We start from the raw sequence: 14819 nt of genomic DNA on the forward strand, positions 1-14819 counted from the left end.
CCAACTAAATCATCCCAGCCAGGGCTTTTGTCAAGCCTGACCTTAAAAACCTCTAAGGAAGGAGATTCCATCACCTCCCTAGGTAACCCATTCCAGCTCTTCACCATCCTCCTAGTGAAAAAGTTTTTCCTAATATCCAACCTAAACCTCCCCCACTGCAACTTGAGACCATTGCTCCTTGTTCTGTCATCTGCCACCACTGAGAACAGTCTAGATCCATCCTCTTTGGAACCCCCCTTCAGGTAGTTGAAAGCAGCTATCAAATCCCCCCTCATTTTTCTCTTCTGCAGACTAAATAATCCCAGTTCCCTCAGCCTCTCCTCATAAGTCATGTGCTCCAGCCCCCTAATCATTTCTGTTGCCCTCTGCTGGACTCTTTCCAATTTTTCAACATCCTTCTTGTAGTGTGGGGCCCAAAACTGGACACAGTACTCCAGATGAGGCCTCACCAATGCCGAATAGAGGGGAATGATCACATCCCTCGATCTGCTGGCAATGCCCCTATTTATACAGCCCAAAATGCCGTTAGCCTTCTTGGCAACAAGAGCACACTGTTGACTCATATCCAGCTTCTCGTCCACTGTAACCGCTAGGTCCCTTTCTGCAGAACTGCTGCCTAGCCATTCGGTCCCTAGTCTGTAGCAGTGCATGGGATTCTTCCGTCCTAGGTGCAGGACTCTGCACTTGTCCTTGTTGAACCTCATCAGGTTTCTTTTGGCCCAATCCTCTAATTTGTCTAGGTCCCTCTGTATCCTATCCCTACCCTCCAGCGTATCTACCACTCCTCCCAGTTTAGTGTCATCTGCAAACTTGCTGAGGGTGCAATCCACGTCATCCTCCAGATCATTAATGAAGATATTAAACAAAACCGGCCCCAGGACCGACCCTTGGGGCACTCACATGCTCTTTATCGGCACCTGCTGTTACAGTTAGGAAACAGGGTGGGCAGTAGTTTTTCCACAGTGCAACATGTAAGTAGGGCTAGCGTGTCAACATTGGGGGGTGCTAGGCACTCTAGGATAGGGTTATTGTGACTCGGGTCTCTGCATCTGGTGTGGATGCCACAGCCCTAGGTTCAAGCATTGGTCAGAAAATCCTTAACCTAGGTTTAAAATACAACGTAGATGCTCAAGCCCAGGATTCCCTAACATGGGTCAGCTGACTTGCGTCCCACTAGCCCTAGGCTTACATTGATGTGTATACACACACCCAGTGTCTCTGGGCTTCAGAGCAACACTCCGTTAGTGAAAGGAATTTCCTGCTAGCTTACTCCAATGTTTTACCACCAGTTTCTATTTATATGTTGGAAGAGATGTACAGGCAATCACTGGCCTTTTAAACACTAGACCACTGCAACTAAAGACTAGAGTCTGCCCCCGTTTCTGTGTTTGAGACACGAGAAATGAGTTCCAGTATCTAGCATGCACGAGTGTGGACCCTTTCTATCTGGGTAACTGCTGATATCTGCTCACTCCACAGCCCCCGTTTGCTAATCATTATCGTTCCAAACATTCAAATCAACAAGCAAAGATCTGGCAGAGAATACAACTAGAGAGAGATTAGATTGAATAAGGTAACCAAATGGGTGCCCAGTAGGGTTTTTCAAAGCTGAAATACTGTAGGGAGAACGACATTGTCTGCCTAGTCGAACTTTTCCCATTAGTCCAGCAGGGATGGTCAGAGAACAAGAAAAACTTACCAAATGCCTTCAGAATACACACACCAATTTCTGAACACTAGATCAAGCAGAATCCTATTACCGGCCGATACACGTGCTGCAAACCAAACAAATACCTTTTCTCTCACACCATTATATCATCAGATGGCTAGACCAGTCCTTTGGCTTCTGCACCTGCTTGTGTTGTGGCGTGAGAGTTCCATAGGATGCTAGAATAAAACCCATTTGCTTAACAGTTCAGTATTGAATGTTCTATGGTTGAAATGCAGCCTTGGATGGTGCATGTGGGCCCTTCAGTTGGAAGTGAAAGCACTAGGAGGATGACAAGGAAATAATTAAGTTAGCAGCCGGAACGTGTATAACGAAAGTCATGGGCCATTATTTATTTTACATAAAAGGAGAATATATAGAAAGAGCAATTCCTGTGAAAACACACATCTATCCCCAAGGGCCCGACACCCACGGCCAGCTCTGTAACACAATGATACTAACCACTTAGGGCAACATGTGATGGAAGTGCCAGGTTGCATAGGCTATGCAGAGAGTGGGATTTGGGAGGTGACGGGGTGAAAGCCAGGGCTGTAGTTAAACAGTCCCCAGTGTGGTTTTAAAGATCAAACTGAATCCAGTAACATTTCCTTGTTAGCCCATAGTCGAAGAGTTAATGATTTCGGCCAAGATTTTCCAAAGTGTGACCTGAGATGCTTTAAAGGGACCTGATGCTCAGAGGGGTCGTGCCCAGGCTTTCTGAAGATCAGGACCCTTCATACTGTCTCAAGTTGGGCACCAAAATACTGAGCATCAAAAGCTTATTCACTTTTGAAAATCTTGGCCTTGATCTGTTTTTCTCTTTGCACATAAAATCCATTTGATCACTCCCTGTAACCGGTATGGGAACAACTGCAAGAACCTGAGCTTTGCTTCTGACGATCTCCACAGCTGTATCTTAAAGTAAGACCCCAGAAACAGCAGTTTGAGGCCTGTGCCTGGATGCATCCGATATATCCAGTTCTCAATATGTACCAGCTCCCGACACATCCATCGCCCAAGGACAAGTCAGCCTCCTAAGTCATTCCAAGTATGTGCTTTTTATTGCATCCATGATCTACATTTAAACCATATAATATTTATGTTTCTCAATATCTCTTTGGACAAAAAAACCACAATAAAATGTTTACATAATTTAATCAGACATAAATTAATACATTGTGTGCTGCTTTCACTAAGATTGGGGGGGGGGGAGGGAGAAGGGGACAAATGAAAGTTGCAAGATCATACACAAATATGGGAGGGTGCATACTGGCCACTGGGACTCACAAAATCACAATACAGCAGCACTCAACAAAAGAAGAAAAAATCAAGGAGGTAAGTTAAATGGCTAAAACACATGACCAAGTTCAAGTACACAGCAAGGTCCAGAGAATGGTTTGCCTTCAACCACGAGGCCAAAGGACATTCGCAGAGAAGGAGGTTGCTCCCAAACCCCTAGGGGTGTCTGAGTTGCTAGCCTTTGGCAGTAAGCCTAGGCAGATTTTGAAGCCTGCAAATGGCTTTGATTGTTTGCCTCACCCTGTCACGGGTGGGGAAAATATAGCAGCATGCTCCATGCACTTTGTTAAAATACGGGCGGAGCTCATTGACAGGGGAAGAGAATTCTCACTCAGTTATCAGTAAGCGTGTAGCGTGCAGGTGCTTTGCAGCCAAAGTTTGGTACATTGCTTTACCACAGTGCAAGAATGGAAACTGAGCCTGCCCTGGCAACACAAGGGGTCCTGCAGAACCCGGAGAACTCCGGAAAAAGAACGCGGGTACCCACCCTTTCAAAGGATGAGAGGGAAGATCATTTTTTCCAACCCTTAGTAGCTCATCAGGAAAGCAGGATTAGTTAGACTGGTTAATGCCAGTTCTGGCTTCAATACCCCCCACACTGGCTTTTAATAAAATTTAGGTTCTCAACTGACATTATGAATCCAAAGATGTTTGAGTGAGAAAATTTTAAAAAATCGTCAAAGCTTTACAAAAATGATTGTTGTGTGTGTATCTAGCTAGGAAAGGAACCCACCTCTGCCCAATGCCACTCACTGCCAGCTGCAGAGACTATTGCTGTTAGCCCCACTGGGTGAATGTCAAAGTGGGCTGTAGCCTCTCCATTACTGAGCTTTGCTGTCAGACAGTGACTGCCCTGCCTCGTGTTTCGAACCATCACAGAAAAGCTAGTTCTGTCTGAAACAACATTACAGGACATCATATCAGGCAGGATGGTGAAGTGACATCACAGGCTCAACAGCCAATCCCACTGGGTCATGTGACGACAGACACCTGTACAGGAAAGCATTCACCATCACAATGATATCACAAACACACTGCAATACACCTGCAGACTACACCACTGTAGGTTAGAAGTAGAACTTTTCTACAGAAAAGGTGCCATGTTGTGGTATTAATTTAATGCTGGACTTAAGTGTTAGCTTCAAAATTCGTTGGACACGTCCTCCATGATAAACCAGTGAGAATGTACTTTAGCGTGCACAGAACAGAAGCAAGGTATTCTAAAGGAGACTGACCATTCCACAAGACATCAGAATATTTAAGAGCAAAAAATGGATATTTTATTTTGCTAAACATGCAAATTCCAAGTGGGATGTTGAAGGTAGATGAACATTTCACTTTGTCCAGTGGGTTGAACAGAAGAACACAAATCCCAGTGTATTCTCCAGCTTGGTCACTTCTCCAGCCACTGAGCTCTGCACATGGTCCGTCTCCACTCAGCCGAGCACACTACTGAAAAACAGACCACAACCGCCACAAAGCATGTCTCTCTGCAGACACTGACACCCAGACACAGCATGCACACAGCAGACATATCTGCAAACTGCTACCTCCCAAGCTAAGTTCCCTGTCAGCTGCGCGGCCGCGCAGCAGGCTCTCAAAGGCTGCGCAGGTGGGGAGAGAAGCCCCTCCCTTGGCCCAGCCCAGCCCCGCCAGAGCTGCCGGGGAGAGGAGCCCCAGCTGGGGCTGCTGCGGTGAGAGAGGGTTGGGGGCAGTCCTCTCACCGCAGCTCGGGGGCAGCCTTCACCCAAACCCCTCATCTCCAGCCCCACCCCAGAGCCCACACCCCCAGCCCCCCAACCCTCTGCCCCAGCCCTGAGCCCCCTCCCGCACTCTGAACCCCTTGGCCCCACCCCCACCACACACCTAACAAAATTCATTCCGCACATGGCCATAAAAAAAATGAGAGGGAGCATTGCCCCAGAGCTTCCAGTGCATGCACCGGAGGGCAGGCCTCTGTGAAATGATGTTGCCAGTGAGGGGCCTGGCACAGGGACAGGGAAGGCTGACAAAGCAGGACACAGAGAGAAAAATAAATAGAGCCAACGGCAAATGGCCCGATTCTGATGTCACGGGGTTTAACTCCATTGGCTACAGTGGGGCTACTCCTGATTTAGTCCAGTTAGAGACAGCAGATCAGGCACAATTTTAACGCCTCCCCCGGATATTCAAGAAGGCAGAGAATTCAAACATGCTTTGGGTCCCTAATAGCTTTGGAGAGTCACGGAGGAACAGAATGATACTGGAGTAGGAAGGGAAGGTTCAAAATGGAATTTGAAAGAGCTATTACAGCCCCAGAACCCAATACTGCTGTCAGATACTCTGCTGCAATTCCTCTGATGTCAGGGGGAGTGGCATCTGGGTCATGGATCAGCTTTTAAAATATTACTAGTACTTACACCCCTTCTTCTCTTAGGAGTGCCAGGAACTTTCTCACACGATACTCAGGATCCATCTAGACACAAAACAAAGATGAAGGGGTGATCATTAGCAGCAGGCATGGATTTACCAAGAACAAGTCATGCCAAACCAGCTTGATTTCCTTCTTTGACAGGGTAACTGATTTGGTGGAAAGAAGGAATGTGGCGGATATAATATACCTGGACTTCAGCAGGCTTTTGACACAGTCCCACATGATATTCTCATAAATAAGCTGGAGGAATGTGGGCTCAGTAGAACTGCCATTAAGTGGATACATAATTGGTTAAACAACTGCAAACACAGAGTAACTATTAATGGAAAGATGTCAGATTGGAGGGAGGTCTCGAGTAGGGTTCCACAGGATTCGGTTCTGGGTCCGGTGTTGTTTAACATCTTTATTAATGACCTGAATGTTGGAATAAAGACCACACCGATCAAAGTTGCAGATGACACAAAGCTGGGGAGGGGGCTACAGACACTTGGAGGAAAGAGCTAAAATTCAGAGGGATCTTGATAAATTGGAGAACTGGGCTACAGACAACAAAATGAAATTCAGCAAAGACAAATGTAAGGTGCTACACTTAGGGAAGAAAAACCAAACGCACAGATACAGACTGGGGGATAACTGGCTCGGCAGCAGCACAGCTGAAAAGGATCTGGGAGTTGTGGTGGATCACAGCCTCGACATGAGTCAGCAATGCAAAACTGTTGCAAAAAGAGCAAATACAATTTTGGGTTGCATTAACAGAGGCAGAGCATGCAAGTGACAGGAGGCGATAGTACCAATCTACTCAGCGCTGGTTAGGCCTCATCTGAGTACTGTGTCCCATTTTGGTCACAAATGTATAGAAAGGATGTAGAGAAACCAGAAAGGATCCAGAGGTGAGTGACAAAGATGATCAGAGGGATGGAATGCAGCCATACGAGCAAAGGCTGAAGGAATGGGGTATGTTTGCTTTGGAAAAGAGGAGATTTAGGGGGGTCATGATAGCGGTCTTCAAATTCTTGAAAGGCTGCCCTAAAAAGATGGAGAAAAGTTGTTTTCTCTTGCCACAGAAGGCAGGACAAGAGGCAGTGGGTTCACACTCTAGCATAGCAGATTTAGATTAAATCTCAGGAAAAACTTCCTCACTGTAAGAACAGTAGGACAATGGAACAATTTGCCTAGAGAAGTCGTAGAATTTCCTTCACTTGAGGTTTTCAAAAGGAGGCTGGAGCCATCTGTCTTGGATGTTTTAGAGGCAACAAATCCTGAATCTTGGCAGGAGGTTAGACTAGATGACCTTTGCGGTCCCTTCCAACCCTATGGTTCTATGAAAGAAGTCCCATAGGAAACAGGAGAGGCACTCTCCAGGCGATCATAACAGGGAAATGAACAGAACTAAGACACTCAGCAGTCTCAGCCATGAAGACTGAACACAGCTTGGGATTGAGAAATGAAGGCTAGACTTCTGATTTATTATGAAGACAGGGGAGAGGCTTTGTTTCTTTTGTCCCACCCAAGTAGGAGGAGTTGGAGTTATAACCATTTGGAAATCGGAGATTGCAGTTTCCTAATGTTTTATTTACATTTTATTGCATCTCACCCAGTTTGAATATAAGCTCCATATTCAGTTGTTTATTCTGTAGTCTTCAGGGAGGTTGGTGAAGTATGGTGGGCTAGTACTGGAAATACTCCACATGGACAGGCCACAGTTTACAAATGCTGTAATTTTGGAACTAGGGAACCAAATATTCTATTTGAAGGGAGCACTCAGACCCACCCTTACCAAAATAAACACAAAAGGAGGGCTAGCTGCAATATGCTCACTGGCCTCCTGACCGACACTTGGATAGATACAGGATAATATTCAATCTGAATTCAATCTTGGCTTACAGGAAGAGACTGAAGCAGTTCAATCTATTGGGTTTATCCAAGAGAAGGTGAAGAGGTACCTGAATGGGGAGAAGATTTCAGTCCTAGGGCTCTAGCAGACACAGGCATAACTAGATCCAGTGACTGGAACCTGAAGCTGGACAAATTCAGACTAGAAATAAGGTGCACATTTTTAACAGTGAGGTTTCAGAGTGGTAACCGTGTTAGTCTGTATCAGCAAAAAGAACAGGAGTCCTTGTGGCACCTTAGAGACTAACAAATCTATTTGAGCATAAGCTTCCGTGGGCTAAAACCCACTTCATCGGATGCATGCAGTGGAAGATACAGTAGGAAGATTATATATATATATATATATATATATATATATATATATATATATATATATATATATATACACACACACACATACATACACACACACAGAGGACATGAAAAAATGGGAATAAAATACCTAGGCAAGTGGTGGATTCACCATCACTTGGAGTCTTTAAGGCAGGATTAGATGTCTGTCTAAAAGACACATTCAAGCTCACCCAGAAGGTCTGGACTTGAAGGGTCACTTCACGTAGTGAAATTCCATGACTTTGGCCATGTAGGAAGCTAGGCCAGAGCAGCACAATGGTCCCTCAAGATCTCTGAATATGAACTTTCTCTTATCAGTTGCGAACGTGTGAATTTTTTCCTGTATCTATGGCAACAAAGTGCAGCTGAGACTTGTGTGAAAACCGATGACTTTTTGCAATACAGAGATATCAAGTGTGTGGGAGACTGAATATAAAGGAGCTATGCAGAATTCAAATTACTTTAATTAATTAATGGCCGTGGATCACATTGCTACCAACCAAATGCATACCCAACATCTGTATAAGCCGCAATTTGCTCATTAGCCACCTCTCTATTTAATGTATTCAAAATGACTTGAACCTAAGTTAAAATGCTGCCTACTTTCCCTCAGGTTGGTCTGTCAGGGATTCAAATCATCTACGAAATGACCACCTTGTTAAACAAAATCACTTTAAATGCTTGAACATGCACTTGGATTGTAAGCGACAACATTCTTCTGAAACATTTCAGGACAGCAGCCTGTTTCCAAGGGGGAAAACACCCTACCCCCTAGCGACACCGCTCACCACGTTGGTATGTAGCTGTGGGGAAAATCTAGTGCAATTTGATTCCCAGTCCCCCATTTCAGAACTGCCCTTACTCTGCACATTTTTAATCCTGCAGTTTTAAAAGCACCAATGTTCAAGGTCACAATCTAACCGAAGTCATTTCCCTGTCTCAGAAGAAAGTTAGAGAGGCATCTCTTGTCAAGATTTTAAGTAAAATTGGTTGTAACTGTACCCTGGCAGGTCTGAGCCCATTAAACACATTTAATGCGTGTGAGCAATGACTTACTGACTTGCCTGTAGGTATGGAATTAAAAGTCAAGGGAAAGAGAGGAAAAAGTAATCTAGATAAATGACTTTATTCCCTCAGGTGACATCTAGTTAGAGCAGATCCTCAGTGCTGTGCAAGTTTTAACAGAATTGTGAATAGTGAACAGAGGGGATACATGACTTGTATGCTGCTAAAATATATGCTTCTTCACTTATGCTCAGCATCTCATAGGAAGATCTAAAGACAGTACATTCAGCTGCACCAAATCCATTTGATGACAAAAAGGGGGAATGGGAGGGAAGGGTTCAAATGTAGAAGGGCTCTGAAATGTCAGCCCCTGAGGATTAGGCCCAAATGCTACACACATACTTTTTTAGCTCACAGACACAATGGAGCATGTGCCTGATGGCTAGCTTGCAGGCACAGGAGATGCAACAGTGAGGGGCTAAGAGCTACATATTTCTACCCTAGGCAATTCTTTTCTTTAAAGTGCTGAAAGTGGAAAATGAAGAGAGCAGCTGGACAGCTTGACAGATTTATCTTCTTTCAGGGAAAGAGCCGCTGCACCTGCACAGGAAACTTTTTCATAACAAAATCCTCAATTATCACTATCTGCAATCTCAACTTATCACTTGTGCTTGAGAAGGCAATTCATTAAAGGTAAGTCAGCCCAGATCCTCTGGGCTGCAGACACTTCTCTGAAGACTAACTTTATACAGCTCAGGGGCACTCTATTTTTTATAGATCTCTCAGTGGACTGAGACATGGCGCTCACTCTACTGATTGGAGCTGAAAACTGCTGTAGGGAAATCTGCAAGTAACACTGTTGCCTTTTTGGACATGTACCATGTTCAGACCATAACAGACACAATGCAGGGCTCCCAATTTCACAGAGGCAAGGGTCTGTGGGCCAAAAGGTGCTTTCAAGAATGTTCTAGTCTCTCTCAGACACCCCTGAAGCAAAAAGCCTCTTACTTGTAATGACATCTCGATCAACATCAGCAGCTTCTTGATTCCGATCCACACTTTCTTCCCTTTGACGTGCTGTGCAATGGTGCTGCGCTCGTTATCTTTGAAGTTACCGAGCAGCTGGAAAGAAACCCAGAAGACAGCCAGCCACACTGGTGAGTGCAGAATTAGAAAACAGCCCTTAGCTTAGTCTCGGAAACAGTTAAGAGTAACTGCCTGGAGATGCTGTAGGAACAGTCATACCAGGATACTTTTAGGGCATAGCTCTTATCAACAGCATCATACAGAGCCAGCCTTTCATTGATTTACTTCCTGAACCTTATATCCTAGGCTAGTCTTCCCCGTATGATAGAGTCTATAAGGAACATAGTGACGTGTGCTAGAGCAACCTTGCAAAACTGTTGTAGAAATGACCAGACAGAAACTACCCTTCATGGTGATGATGATAATGAAAATACTAACAGTATTTGATTTGCCCTTGTGGAGTAGCATTTTGCAAGGCTGTACTAACAGTCTGATAAGTATTTACATCATCTGCTACAAACTCCACAGTTGTGAGGAGCAGAAGCCAGCCATGGGCTTGATTCTGTGGGAGGCCAAGCATCTCTGGTTGTACTCAGCTTCCTCAGCCCCCACTAGGCAACTCAATGGGAAGTCAGTGCCTCGCAGGATTGGGCCCCATGAATTCAAATTTCAAGTGTTTTGAGGACAACTCTGCTCTCTCTCTTCTACGCCCTCGGAACCGTTTCCAGCCAGCAGAAAAATGAAGTCACTTCCTCTCTGTATTTTTTTCTCTCTCTGTATCTGCCTCCCTCTCTCTCCTGCTTTCCTTGCTATAGGGAACATTACATTCAATGACACCTGATAACTGGTGTTGGGCCAATAGAGCAAAGCAGGTCAGTGTTTCAAAATGGAGCTCTATTGCACTTTCCCCACACACGTCTTTTGACTCCATTAATTAAGTGCTCTATTGCATGGATATTATTCACACTAACAGAGTAACTCGGGTGGTCTCTCAGCCGCCTTGACATTCAGGGGGTCTCCTTACCTCCAAGGCCTCCATCAGCTGCTCTCCTGTCGCAATACTGGGTACATGAATGGTGGTGCTGAAAGCATCTAGCATTTCCATTTCCTGCAGGACATCTTTACGGCTGGTGGTTCCAATGATTAAAAGCTTGCGACCCTGCCCATATAAGAAGGAATAAATGTCAAGAAAAGAAAGAAAAAAGGAAAGCACAGGCATCACCCTTGGGGAGATTAGGTTAACTGTAAGGAAAACAAAGGGGGGGAATGGTGAGAAATGCTGCATAAAGCCCTACAACATATCTCTAACAGATTGAAAAATGAGAGACATCAGATTTAAAATACTGGTAGTCACCAGCACAAATCTTTAACAAGACAGTATCTAAGTATAAGGATAAGGAAATCAGAATCCTTCCTGCCAATCAGAATCAGAAGAGACCAAAAAAGCCAGCATATCGGATTTTTTCTAGGTAGGGATCAGAGTTCTTAGAACATAGAATATCAGGGTTGGAAGGGACCTCAGGAGGTCATCTAGTCCAACCCCCTGCTCAAACACTTAACACTCACTGAGCTGAATTAGGGCACTTACACCTCGCAGAGCTGTAGTTTCTACCTGATGATGCTGTGGCTGTGGTGACTGTTGTGAAACCTAGTACGAAAAGTTCCAGCCCCTTTCAGCATTTTTACCACTGGGTCAATGTAAAAAGGTCAGAAGCTGCCAGAGCTTCATCTACAGAACTCCATCCCCCCAGCTAACGTGGCTGGAGACAAGCCAACAAGACAGCACTTCATTGGATTACATTCTGAAGTAGCGTTTTCCACAGCCAGGAAGGACAGACACCTAATTATTATTTTTTTAAGTCAACACAAAAGCTTAAATTCTGATGAAAATGATCTGAGTAGCAGAGAGGAGCCAGTCTGGCACAGCCGGGGCATCTCCTCACCCTACCACACACACTTCTTTTTACTGTTTCAGACACAACACTATGATGAAGGCACCCTCCCTCCTCCCAGGACATAGCATGCTGGACTCCTGAATAAAGTGAATAGGTCTGAACGCTAGTAACGGTAGGTGCAGTTAACATACAGGGGAGGCTTCTGGCCCATATTTATGAATTCTCACTAACAGCTCCCAAGTTCACATGACTGGGTACACACAGCGAGTAGGAAAAAGATTTGGGGGGTTGTGGTGGATAATCAGCTGAACATGAGCGCCCAGTGTGCCCCGGTTACATCTACACAGGGCTAAAAGACCCACAGCATGCCCGAGGCTGGCCCAGGTCAACTGACTCAGGCTCGCCGGGTTCAGGCTGTGAGGCTAAAAATGGCTGTGTCAACACTCGGGCTTGGGCTGGAGCCCGAGCTCTGGGACCTTCCATCCTTCAGGGTCCCGGACCTTGAACATGTACACAGCAATTTTTCAGCCCCAGAAACTGAGCTGACCCAGGCCAGCCGCGGGTTTTTAATCCCTGAGTAGATTCCCACATACCCACTGTGGCCAGAGTTTACGCAATCCTGGGATGCATCAGCAGCGGAATGTCAAGTAGGAGAAGAACGGTTATTTTACCTCTCTATTTGGCACTGGAATATGGTGCCCAGTTCTGGTGCCCTCAATTCAAGAAGGATGCTGATAAATAGGAGAGGGTTCAGAAAACAGCCATGAGACTGATTACAGGATTGGAAACCTGCCTTATAGAGTTAGACTCGTGGAGTTCAATCTATTTAGGGCCGAAGACCCTGGATCCCTGCAGGCACAAGGTGAGAAGGAGGCTGCAGTCCTTGCAGGGCAGAGCAGAGAGCCCCAGCCAGGCCCGCGAGGAGGAAGATCGGTCCCCAGGCTGCGGAGGAGGCCACCCTGCTGCTGCTAAGTGACTCCATCCTCCTTCTCCCAGTCCTGGCCAGGGGTCTCTGCTCCGCCAGGCCAGAACCAGCCCCTTCAGCACCTCGTGCCTGAGTGTCTTGGGCCCCTCCCTGCACAGGGATACGTGCGTAAGAGGAAAAGGTGTTACAAGCTTTGAAGAAATGTGTGATCTTGTTGCTCAGGAACATTTCCTGAGTATTTGTAGTGATGATGTAAAACAGTGTTTATGGGATAAAAAGGTGAAAACTGTTGAGGAAGTTGCTACTCTTGCTGATGAATTTGAACAAAGCTAAGCATCTATTAGAAATAAATCACAGGCAGAGGGGTTTGTTTGGTGGGAAGAAGGGTTCCTGTTTTACCCCGGGAAGGAGGGTGGATGGGAGGCTGGGTGCTCACCTCCACAAGTCCTCGTCCCAAATCTCCTGTAAAAACAGAAGAGCCAGGAAGGTGCTATCACTGTAATTCCACTGAGAACCTGAGGAATAAATGCCCTGTGCTGGGAGGGAACAGGCAGGAAGCAACTCATGGGAATGCTGCTACCCAGAGCACAGAGGCACCTCAGGCAATTGCCACTTATCATACAGGGTTTATAAAAGTAGCCTCTGCACAGCCAGGCAGGAAGCACATAAAGGCTATGAAAATAATGGCAAGGAGCTCCTTGGGTGGAGGAATACAGGTGCAGACATTTCTGTGGTCAGGAGAAACATTGTTCGGGAGAAAGACATGCTGCCAGGACAGATGGCAGAGCTTTTGTTAGTAGGTCACAAAATCCTTGTGCCTTTGGCTAAAGTGCACATAGAAACTGAGGATTTGGAAGCTGAATTGACGTTGGCAGCAGTACATGATAACCCGTCACAATTATTACTGTGGAACGACTTTTTCAATGTAGCTTGGGCTGTCAAGGGATCTGCCAGCAGCAAGGAGGAATATGGTGCTGAAACCCCAGAAGGAAAGGGCGAAGTCCCAGGAACTGCTGGAGGAATGGGAGTGTGTCTCTAATTCCTCTGCAGCAGTGGAAAACGGTCTGCTACCAGGTGCGGGCATGGTTGAGACCTCCTGCTGCCTCGTGGTTAAAGGCAGCAACTCCTCTGAGGGGCAGGGGAGCGTGTTGCCTGTCAGTGAGGAAACTGTCCAGGTTGCTGGCTGCCAGCAGGTTGCAGCTGAGCAGGGGGCAGACCTCACTCTAGGGTGCATAGGAAGATGTGTCCTAGAGGGAAGCCCAGAGGAGGGGGATGGGATCCTAGAGATCACTGAGGTGGGTGAGGGTTCCATGGACTCTGTAGCTGGAGGCAAACCCAACTCAGAGAGAGGCAGGGTGTAGTGCCCGCCAGTGAAAGGACTGTTCGGCTGCTAGCTGTGAGCCCTTCACAGCTGGACAGGGGACAGATCCACTCTAGAGAGCACAGAGGTGTGTGTCTTAGAGGGTGGCCCAGAGGGAGAAGTTGAAAAGGAATTTGGGTAAGTACAGGAAAGTCTCCTCACTGATTACACGGGAGGGTGTGCCCAGGACAGATTTGCTGGGTCATAGAATCATAGAATCATAGAATATCAGGGTTGGAAGGGACCTCAGGAGGTCATCTAGTCCAACCCCCTGCTCAAAGCAGGACCAATTCCCAACTAAATCATCCCAGCAAGGGCTTTGTCAAGCCGGGCCTTAAAAACCTCCAAGGAAGGAGACTCCACCTCCTCCCTAGGTAACGCATTCCAGTGCTTCACTACCCTCCTAGTGAAATAGTGTTTCCTAATATCCAACCTAGACCTCCCCCACTGCAACTTGAGACCACTGCTCCTTGTTCTGTCATCTGCCACCATTGAGAACAGCCGAGTTCCATCCTCTTTGGAACCCCCCTTCAGGTAGTTGTAGGCTGCTATCAAATCCCCCCTCATTCTTCTCTTCTGGAGACTAAACAATCCCAGTTCCCTCAGCCTTTCCTCATAAGTCATGCGCTCCAGACCCCTAATCATTTTTGTTGCCCTCCGCTGGACTCTTTCCAATTTTTCCACATCCTTCTTGTAGTGTGGGGCCCAAAACTGGACACAGTACTCCAGATGAGGCCTCACCAATGTCGAATAAAGGGGAACGATCACGTCCCTCGATCTGCTGGCAATGCCCCTACTTATACAGCCCAAAATGCTGTTAGCCTTCTTGGCAACAAGAACACACTGTTGACTCATATCCAGCTTCTCGTCCACTGTGACCCCTAGGTCCTTTTCTGCAGAACTGCTACCTAGCCATTCGGTCCCTAGTCTGTAGCTGTGAATGGGATTCTTCCGTCCTAGGT

General features: G+C 46.3%; 1 protein-coding gene across 1 annotated transcript in view; it reads right to left on the minus strand.

Annotated features, from left to right (window-relative positions):
• Window positions 1-2759: 2759 nt before the first annotated feature.
• Window positions 2760-14819, minus strand: part of NSF (N-ethylmaleimide sensitive factor, vesicle fusing ATPase) — a 174202-nt gene continuing 162142 nt past the window's right edge. The window contains exons 18-21 of the mRNA XM_065422448.1: window positions 10702-10836; window positions 9660-9773; window positions 5407-5462; window positions 2760-4459 (exon numbers count right to left, since the gene is read on the minus strand). Of these exons, the coding sequence (XP_065278520.1) occupies window positions 4444-4459; window positions 5407-5462; window positions 9660-9773; window positions 10702-10836 (321 nt within the window). The 3' untranslated portion in view covers window positions 2760-4443. The remainder of the gene's footprint in view (window positions 4460-5406; window positions 5463-9659; window positions 9774-10701; window positions 10837-14819) is intronic.

The sequence above is a fragment of the Emys orbicularis genome, chromosome 25, assembly GCF_028017835.1.
Source record: "Emys orbicularis isolate rEmyOrb1 chromosome 25, rEmyOrb1.hap1, whole genome shotgun sequence".
Lineage (NCBI taxonomy): Eukaryota > Metazoa > Chordata > Testudines > Emydidae > Emys > Emys orbicularis.